The sequence below is a fragment of the Mesoplodon bidens genome, assembly GCF_964165515.1.
Source record: "Mesoplodon bidens genome assembly, chromosome: 9".
NCBI lineage: Eukaryota > Metazoa > Chordata > Mammalia > Artiodactyla > Ziphiidae > Mesoplodon > Mesoplodon bidens.
This window is the reverse complement of record NC_138166.1, coordinates 34,919,792-34,930,209: the sequence shown is the minus strand read 5'-3', so window position 1 is coordinate 34,930,209 and position 10,418 is coordinate 34,919,792. Positions and strand designations below refer to the sequence as shown.

General features: G+C 47.8%; 1 protein-coding gene across 1 annotated transcript; it reads right to left on the bottom strand.

The window, feature by feature from the left end:
- Positions 1 to 4,965: 4,965 nt before the first annotated feature.
- On the bottom strand, positions 4,966 to 6,589 carry TWIST1 (twist family bHLH transcription factor 1). Its single transcript, XM_081243601.1, has 2 exons — positions 5,831 to 6,589; positions 4,966 to 5,299 (listed from the first exon to the last, which is right to left on the bottom strand). Exon 1 carries the CDS (start codon positions 6,485 to 6,487, stop codon positions 5,873 to 5,875), a length of 615 nt encoding a protein of 204 aa, XP_081099727.1. The 5' UTR covers positions 6,488 to 6,589; the 3' UTR covers positions 4,966 to 5,299; positions 5,831 to 5,872.
- Between the last annotated feature and the right edge of the window lie 3,829 nt (positions 6,590 to 10,418).

Below are 10,418 nucleotides of genomic sequence, written 5' to 3'. Positions count from 1 at the left end.
AGAAGGAGGTTGATGATTTATGCCTGGATTTTCCCTCCAAGCATTTGCCTCCCTTGTATTTACAGGCGTGTCCCCATTTGCAAGTTGTACATCTGTTCTCTTCACGTGACATTTCATAAAAGCCCTAACATCTGGGCAAGATAAACTTCCTTCAGGTACCTGCTTAACTTTTCACTTGTTGCACTCACGTCACCCCAGGCGCGTCCCTTTCCCCCCTCCCCGCCTGCCTCACTGGTGGGGTCTGTGGCACGCTTTGTTCCAGCCCCTTTCGCTGGGACCCCCATCCCCAGATGGTCCCACATCGCCCGCTTCCCAGCGCCAACCTTTGCCATGGCCAGTCTCTTCCGCAGACCCCCGATCCTTGCGTCTCCCGCCTCTGGTTCCACTGTGCAGGTGAGAGAGGGCACCATCTTGAACCCAAGGAGAAAACTCCTATTTCCTTCGATTCTGGCTTTAGACCAAAAACAAACAAAACAAAACAAACAAACAAACAAAAGAAACCTGCCTAATAAGCAGCAGGCAAACTCGCGCTTAGATTCGACCGTCTCATACACATCCATATATACCTCAGTGGAATGAGTAATAGGGAACAGCTGATTTTGATGATTGTCTTTTCGCTCTCTCTGGTAGATGTTTAAACGGCATGTTTTTTACAGAAACCTAATTTCACTTGCTCGCAATCTCCCCTCCCCCAAGAAGGCTGCCTTCTAGGATGAATGTTTTTAGAATTGCTTTTTCATTTCCTAATCTGGAATTTTGTTCCTCTGGCTTCAGCCTAAATCGCACGCATAAGTACGAAGACACATCCACAAACTTGAGAGGGGAAAAAAAAACAGAAGGAAAAGAAAATAGTCCACGTAAACAAGAAAGACGGCAGGCAGTTGGAGGCCCTCGCTGCAGCAAACCCCAAACGATCTCATTGCAGGGCGCCCACGAAATCCCGGCTATAATTGAGTGTTTTCTTTGAGGTTTTCTGACCATGTGCTTTTTACCATGGTTACTGTGACTCTGATACGAGAAGCTGGATATTCATTATGATCCCGTCCCATCCTTTCCCCAAGGCTTATCTCCGTGGCCCTTATAAAAGAGAATATAAAAGGCGGAATTTTGTGCCAGTGATTTTAACCTGCCCCAGCTTCCAGTGACCTGCCACATGCTCCTTCTTACTTTATGGACATCTGGGAATTCCATACATGCCTTAAACTCCAATTACACACCTTCTTCAAAGGACACGTGCTTTGATTTGCTAAGAATATTAAGTGGGCTCACATCCTGGGGCCTTGGGACAAAAGCGAATGGAAAAATGTATCCCATGCCCTGTTTACTTAGGTCTATCTTTTGCTTTTCAGTAAGTAAGGATCATTCATAATCCTGTTTGCATTTTCGAGGTGCCTGGCAAATAGTGGGGTGATCCGCTTTCAGAAATTATGAGGAAACCTATTTCTCCTTCCACTTTGCCGGTACACTTCCCTTCCACAGTCGCCGGTGCTGGGGGTGGGACACGCTTTACGACACGCCGGTAGAAAATTCTGGAAAAGTGGCCCGCGTGGATCCCTCTCCCGACCCCTGTTTGTCGCTAATGCGGTCCTGTCTCTGGAAATATGAGGTTGGGCCTTTGCCTGACTCTCTTGCTGCTGCTGCCCTTGCTACCGCTGACAGTTGGAGTTGCCTCCTCCGCGCAGCGGCCTGACGCTGGGCCCGGGGCTGGGGCCGTCCGCGCTGTCCCAGGAGGCCACGGACACGGTCACTCTGCCCACCGTGCGGCCGCCCGCCACCCACGCAGGGGAGTCCGGGCCCGCGCCCCCTCCCGCGCTCGCCGCAGGTGAGACTCCCGCTCCCCACGGAGTTCTGTTTGGGTTTCCGTGGCGTTTGTTCCCCGCAGGTTGGTTTGTTTTTCTTCAAATTACAGATGCAGGGAAAACCGCCTGACATCATGAGAGCGGGACAAACGCTCACTTTGAAGGATTCCTGGGCAGGACTTCAAGTGAAATCATATGCCTGAGAAGAACTTGATACCGGTCTAGAGAAAATAACCAGCTCTGAGTCTGCCAAACCGTGGAATGTGCAAAATGCTCTACTTTTTTGCAAGAGGCCAAATGTCCCTTAAAAAGCTCCATTATGAATATGAGCCTGAGGACCGAAGGAGCAAGAAGCTTGTGTCGGTTGCTGAGTGTGGGGGAAAAGTACACACGTTGTGTGAGTTTCTGCTCTTTGACGTTATTTTATTAATATGTTCCACTTTGGGGAGGGTACCTGCAACTGTGCATGAATTATCATCTGTGCATGTGCTTGTTACCAAGTGTGTGCACAAAGAGGGGAAATGTGTGTAACGGGAACAAAAATTTACTGCTTTCTTATGACTGAAGGCTGTCAATCCAACAAAATTAAAAGCAAGATTAAAAAATTATGTGCACAGTAAAGGAAACATTCAATTGTTTAGAATTCACCCAAGACAATTTAATACAATACTTTCCCTTCAGTGAATACACTCTGGCTAAACGGTAAAGACTCCCAGGTCCAGAGATCGTATTAAATCCTCACTTCTGAAACAGAGGTAGTTCATCCTAAATGTCCTTTAAATAAGAATAGGTAGTAAAAATAACATGAAATAAAATGAAAATAGGAAATATTGATAGAAACACAGGTGTTTCATTTCTAGTCTAAAAAAGTATCGGCACTGTGGTGTGTATGGGGTGGGGAAGGTTGGGAATACAGATATAGTCTGGCAAGCTGAAAATTGTATTCTAATAGTTAATATTTTCCACCATGAATCCTTCTCATTCAAAGTAAAACTATTCACCACCTTTCTTTCATTCATTTATTTATCTGAAAATCTCGGGGAAAATATTACCTTCAGTTTAGTATTTAGTATTACTCAACATAAATGTGGCATTTGATTTTCTTCCAAGTCTTTTCTCTTATGTGAAAAGTGGAGAGAACAACACACACACACACACATGCACACACACACAAAGAAAAAGAAAAGGCAAATGGAAGGCTACCTTTTTTGAAACTTCTAGTGTCTACATCATCAGAGGTTAAGATAGAAATTACCTTCTCAGCAAGGATGGTCAGCTCCATTCTGATGTACATCAAGAAATCTGAAATATCAAATAGTCAGGCCAAGCTAGTAACAAGATCCCTCCATGAACAACTTAGAAAATGGAGGTGGTTCAATGACACACACAAAAGAGAGAATTACCATCTTGATGATCTCCCTCATCCTTCTAGGGCACCCTCTTTACATTTCTGCTCTACACACACACACACACACACACACACACACACACACACACACACTCCACAAATAATCAGTTTCCGTCTTATTTTGTAGAGGGCTATCAAAATCTAAAAAATTATTTCCCTAAGCTTTCACTAATCTTTTAATATAAGTAAATTCTACAGGCTCCTTATTGTAAAACATGGTCTAAAATACTCACAATAATAAATTTACAATATTGTTATGTCAGCATTCTATGATGTGTGGAGAGGGGGAAAAAAACCTTCAGTCAATATAATAACCTCAACCTGAGCTGAGCAAACACTATCTGTTTGGATTCATACACTTATTTGCCACAGTCATTATTTGAATTAGGCAGCAAAATTATTTGCCAGTTTGAAAGCATCCCTAATTATACTTGAAGGCAATAAACTGGATTCAAAACTTAAGAACTTAGGGATACAAGGTCATTATTTCTAATGTTATTCATTGTAAAAGCCAGTATTTTTTTTGGCCCAGAAATGAGCAGAATGAAATTAAAAATCAAGCAACATTTGTCCCTGTTATTCCTTTACTTAACTAAATCAGATTTTGTATACATGTAAGTAACCAGGGAAAAATTCTGTGTAATTTTGGATAAAATATATTTGCTAATGAACTGACTAGAAAATGAATAGCTATAGCATTTAAAATTGTAACTGTTCCAATAGTTACCAAAGATACTGAAAGTTCAGGTTCTTTATTGTGTTCTCCTGCATAGCTGTATGTACTTTACATATAAAGAAGGAGCATGCTTCCCAAATGGACAACATCAACATGGGAAAATATTCTTAACTTTGGCTTGTCTTCTCAGCAAACTTGACATTAAATGTCATTCTCATTCATGAAAGAAGAGTTAAGCGAATCACTTTATAAATGGAATTCTGTCATGACAAATTAAACTTTATTTTCTATACATTTGTATTCATTTATGTGTGTATAGATAGGTAATTTTGATAACACTTTATGCATCCCTTCACTGAAATAAACCTATTATTTAAAAATCCTCATAAAGAGTAGAAATCATGACATAAACAAAGAGAAAATAGTGCTGAATTCATAGTGCTTATTTGCATTTAACTGTTTTACAGCTGCCTTCTCAAAATATAAGGAAGAGAGGTGAATAACTCTTAAGTTTTTGCTGTCTGGGGACCTGATAAGAGATGAAGGGGAGATGCTAAGTCCACTGAACACCCAACAGGAATAATGATAAAGCTGTCTTTCTAAATAACATGCCTGTACCTGTCAGTAACTAGTTTTGAGTTTTTCACTGCTTTGTTTATATTAGTGCTCCCTCACCCTCCTGGGTGTCTCCAGAGTTAAACAAGCAGGTTTTTACCTCCAACTTAATCCTTTAAAAATATAGACCAAACTTTAAGGTTCTGACAATTTTCAACCATATTTATTTATTGCAGAAAAATAATATACAAAGATATTTACAAAACAATCATAAAAATATGAATGCATTTAGACACCGGATCTATTTGCATTTTACCATGGGTCATCAATAAATAAATAGAATGTTGTTTTTGTATTTTAAGTTTTTTTTCCCTCAGAGGAAGAATGAAAAAAGGAATTAACTGACTGTGATTTTGCAAGTCAGTTTGATCCCAGTATTTTTATTTCTAAAGGTGTTCTTAAAATTCCTCTGATTGTTACCATTTTAAAATGGAGAAAGTCCATAATGAAGCCTTTCCTTTCAGTGGCTGATTGGCACGACCTCTTGAGAATGCATGCATGAAAAAATAAAAATAAAAACATTCTTCGTCAAAAAAAAAAAAAAAGGAACACAAACAAACTGTTCAGACTTCTATCAGAATGTAGAGGTGTGAGGATGGTGCCGCTGCCCGTCCGGGAATCACTGTCCACGGGCCTGTCTCGCTTTCTCTTTTAAAAGTGCGCCCCACGCCCTGTTTCTTTGAATTTGGATTCTGCTCTTCTAATTTCCAAGAAAACCTTTGGCATATATATTTATTTTTAATTATCCAGCTCCAGAGTCTCTAGACTGTCCATTTTCTCCTTCTCTGGAAGCAATGACATCTGCAAAAACCCAGAGGGGGGAAAGTTGGTTATTGTTTAGGTCCCTGTGGCTGTTTTCTAAGACTAGTGAGCACTGTTCTTATCACCACCACGGAGAAATTACGCTGAACAACCTGGAAGGATTTCAGCCCAAGGGCAAGAGGAAGTGGGTGGGCGGAATGGAGGAGGAGGTGGAATTTGGAAACATTTGTTTTAAGGAGAACGAAAACTTAAAGCCAAAAGAAAGGGAGGCGCTGGCAAGACTGTCCTTATCCATGACCCTCGACTCTTTCTCAGTCTTCCCTCCTGTCTGTCACGCGCACTCACGCACACGCACACCCCTCACAAGGGCGCATCCCTCTCTCCCTAGCAGGGACTAAGCTGCCTTCCAGGGACGCTCGGGAGATGGGGTGGCGGTGCCAGGTTGGGTGGGAAGGCTGAGAGGGGAGTAGGAGACGGGGAGGAAGGCGAGGCGGACAGGGAGCCGCGGCCCGGCCGTCAGTCGGTCTGCCACCTGAGCGGCGAAGGGGCGCAGAGGCGCCGGGTCCTTACCTAGGTCTCCGGCCCTGCCGAGGGGGTGGGGAGCTCCGCCTGCTAGTGGGACGCGGACATGGACCAGGCCCCCTCCATCCTCCAGACCGAGAAGGCGTAACTGAGCCGCTCGTGGGCCACATAGCTGCAGCTTGCCATCTTGGAGTCCAGCTCGTCGCTCTGTAGGACCTGGTAGAGGAAGTCGATATACCTGGCCGCCAACTTGAGGGTCTGGATCTTGCTCAGCTTGTCCGAAGGCAGCGTGGGGATGATCTTCCGCAGCGCGGCGAACGCCTCGTTCAGCGACTGAGTGCGCTGGCGCTCCCGCACATTAGCCATGACCCGCTGCGTCTGAAGCTCCTCGTAAGATTGCGGACTCCCGCCGCCGCTGCTGCTGCCGCCGCCGCCGCCGCCGGCGCCGCCGCCGCCGCCGCCGCAGCCCGCAGACTTCTTGCCGCGCTTGCCTTGGGCTGGGCTGCCAGGCTCCTCGCCGCCTCCGACGCCCCCGCCCGCGGCCCCACCGGGCCCCGCGCCGCCCCCAGCGCTGCGCCGGCTGCTGCGCCGCTTGCGCCCCCCGCGCTTGCCGCTCGGCGGCTGCTGCCGGTCCGGCTCCTCCTCGCTGTTGCTCAGGCTGTCGTCGGCCGGCGAGACTGGCGAGCTGGACACGTCCTGCATCATCTCTTGGGCGGCAACGCGCGGCCTCGCAGGCCCGGGGCAGAAGGGCGGCCCGGGGAAGAGGAGGAGAGCCTGGCGCCTCAGCCCGCCAGCTTCCCTCGCGCGCGGCGCCGGCCCGGGCGGTGCGGACCGCGGAGGAGGGAGCGGGAGGAGGGACAGGGAGGATCTCCGCGGGGAGGGCGCGCGGGGGAGGCGGGGAGGGAGGCGGGAGGGGGAGGGGACGGTGTGGATGGCCCCGAGGTCCAAAAAGAAGGCGCCCAACGGCCGCACGCACACCCGGCTCGGCCTTCTGGAAACGCTGCCGGTGCCGGCGAGCCCGCGAGGTGTCTGGGAGTTGGGCGAAAGCTGCAGACTTGGAGGCTCTTATACCTCCGTGCAGGCGGAAAGTTTGGGGGCAGCAGTGTCATTGGCCTGACGTGGGGAGGAGGGACTTTTCGAAGTTTTATAGGAAAGTTTCCGCTTTCCAGCCCCCCTTCTCCGTCCCCACCCCCGTTCCTCGGGGTCTAACAATTCGTCCTCCCAAACCATTCAAAAACGACCTGGCCCAGGCGGCCGGCCCCTCTGCCCGCCTCCTTGCTGCCCTCCCCCTTCCCTCCCCGCTACCCTCTTCCCGCGGGCGCGGGGCAATTTCCTTCCGCGCCGGAGCAAGCGGGCCGCGCCCCCGCACCCGAGCGCAGCCCGGGGAAGCGGCCGGAGGGTACCATTCCCGCCGCCTTGTCGGCCCCTCCCGGAGTGGCTGTGACAGCAGCGGCGGCAACAGCTTCTACGCAGTGGGTGAAGTCTCATCTCGCCTCAGTACCCTCTAGGTCCGTGGCACGATTTGGGACTGCTGGGGCGGGGGGGACTGGCAAGAATACCGGCAACGGCGGAGCCCACCCGATGGTCAGGTAGACGGGCCCCTCGAGTCCCAAGGGCCAAACCACCGTGGCTGGTCCTGAGGTCGTGGGCGTTTCTGAAGACGTGGCCGCGCAGGGGACTGCAGAACTGCGCCCCGGCCTATTCTCTCACCCTTCCTCGAGAAGCATCTGGGCCTTTCTGTTCCCTCCACAGTGTCTCGATCTGACGTTTCCCAACACCCAAAGGACTACACTTCCGAAGGTGCTAGAAAGAGGCAGACGTTCATTCTCCCGCGGAAGGCAGTCCTGTCCTTGGAGAAGGCAGCAGGGCCGGAGTGGGGCAACGCGGGGTCTTCGCCGCGGCCCTGATTGCCTGTGCTGCTAGCCCAAGGTGGAGTCCCTGTGGCCGTTTCATCCCCACCCCACTCCCAGATAAGGCCCTGCATTGTGACCTCTAAAGGTCGGCTCTGAGAGAGTGAGACGGGGGCTCAACATTGCCTGGACACACGGGGCTGATGGTTGCGAGAGTCCCCTTCCCCACCCCACTCCCCACTCCTAGGAGGTCCAGTGAGCCTGTTCCGCGCGCCCCAAACGCATTCCAATCGTTTGGACACTGACATTTTAAGCGTTTCTATCTAATAAGTCACAATGAAGAGCCCCAAAGAGGGTGTTAATGCAGATTCTGTCAAGTCGGAAGCAAGAAAAGTTGGCGAGCTGGAAAGGAAGGGACGCTGCCGTGGACGAGAACCCCATCTTTGCAATGCTAGACTTTTTTTCCCCCCTTTTTGGAACGAGTTGGCAGAGAATAACCGTTTCATGTTCATTCTTTAAGTTGCAAAGCAAACCAGAGGTCAAACACAGTAGTTAGTTTTCGGGGCAAATTTGGGGGTGCGGAAGTTGCGTGCCCTGTGCTCGGGTACCCTGCTCAGGCCGAGGTCCGCTCACGCTCTCCACGGTTTGGACTCTAAGCCGGGAATTAACTTAGCTAAGCTTCCCTTTCTGGGCCCGACCGTGGGTCGAGGCCCACGGTGTCCAGAGGAGGAGGCGGGAGCTCAGGCGACGCGCGGGCAGGCCACGTGGCTGTGCCCCACTGAGGCTCGCAGCTTCGGTCCCGGTCCCGGAAACCCCGGGGTCTGCAGCGCCTGGGGCCGGTTGAAGGGCTCAGCCTTCCAGAGGAAGTGACAGCAAGCAGAATCCCTTCCGCGGGGGGCGAACAAGGCTAAGCTTTCATGGAAGGGGCGACCTGCAGGGTTTGTCTATCACTATTCTTACAAATATTCATAGACAATGACCACAGCGTGCCAACTTGCCTGCTTTTTGAGTCGCTGCCATATTTTAAAATGAATGCCTGTCTGAAAATCAGATTCTACTTGACCTCCACTTAATTTCTTACAGTCAGGTCTTCTTAAAGCGCCCTCTGATAATTCACTTCTTAAAGCGCCCTCTGATAATTCACTCCTGTGATTGCATCTTCTGCCTATAGGATTTGATCTCTTGGAAGCAGTTAGAGAATAGGCAGAAATCATCTTTTTATCTTTTGTAAATCTGAATCGCAGAGTATTCCACAATTCTTATTTGCACGTCGCTGCAGGATTCTTGAAAAATGTCATCCTTTTACCTATGTCTGTGGGTGTTTTTTTTTTAAAGATCAATCTCAAATCTTTATTTTGTTTTGTTTTTTTTCCCTTCAGCTGAATACTCAAAAATAAAGAGATCAAATAATTGGACTCTTTCCTTTGTGGCTATGGGTAAGCAAGACAGGAAAGTGTGGGCAAAGTGTAAAGGAAACCTTACCTGCCCAAGGGGAATTGGAGTTGGGGGCGGGGGTTCGAGGATGGAAATCGGGACGGAGACGCTGGAGGAGAAACCGAGTCCACAACAGCGCAGCAGCCATTAGTTAGCCCGACTTGCAAAGTCATCAATCTCTAAGACTAGTTCTGTTTAAAGTGAGCCCAGCCCTTCTCTGGGCACTCAACTTCTAGGGGATAAAGAGCTCCCGGTCACTGAATACAGGGATCCCCAGGAGTGAGGTGATGCTATGGATGCAAGAATGCTTAAAACAGGGTTTTAAATGAACTAAGCAGAACTACCCCGGGCACGGAATCTTCTTGATGGAGTCACAATGAATGACTTTAGTTCTGAGGAAAAAAAAATGTCTCTTGTACTCTTCGAAGGAGTGGAAAATGAGGATGAGGGGTTTTGAGTATTTAAAAGTCAGTATTGCAGAAGGTTGTAGCTTGCCAAATGAATTACCTCTCAAAACATCTGAGGCTTGATGCTCCCTACTTTGCAAACTTCAACATTTCCTGGCCTGATTGTCCCATCTGTATTCTACCTAACATTTTATGTAACAAATTTCTTATCCACACTTGCTGGGGCAAGAATAAAGGCAAACTCTCTTTTTAATGTGCTGAAGAGCCAAGTATAATTCTTGATATTTTGTATATGCAATGATAATGGCACCTTCCACAATATTTGGTTTAACATATGAAAGCTTACTTAGTTCTAAAATCCTAATTTCAGGCTCTTTAAAAGGGGTCTTAGGAATTTTCCTTTGGGGCTGACCTCAGCCTGACTTAAAGGACGTCAGTGGAAGACTACCTTCTTTGGGAATACTGGACTCATTGGAATTAAATCATTTCATCTACTTCTAAAATAAATGCCCTAAAAAATTAACTGAAAACAAAACAGCTTTCTTTTGCACTTGGATAATTCAAAACGAGCTTTGTTTTCAAACTGCAAACTTGGCATGTTCACAGTCCTTCCTGAGGAATGTGTGCTGTGTTAAAATATGAAAAAAAGAATACTGTTAGAAATAACAGAGTTAGGAATCTCATACTCAGCATATGCAAAAAGTATGTACATATCTGTATTCCTACAGTATGAATAGGCACTGGCATTCTCCTAGCAACATTTATAAATACTTTTAGAGAAGGAAAAGAAACACATACACTATAGAATGTTAGCAAGCTGGTACATTTTGGAGTTGGGATTTGCACAAAAGGCGAGCACTTGAATCTGTTCCTACTGTTTCTCCTCAGTTTTTGGATGACTTACCACCTGTTTATTGGCTTAGAGTTCTGCGAAATAATTTCTCT

Coding starts and splice junctions, on each gene's coding strand:
- TWIST1 (XM_081243601.1), bottom strand. CDS start 6,487: ATGATGCAGGACGTGTCCAGCTCGCCAGTCTCGCCGGCCGACGACAGC.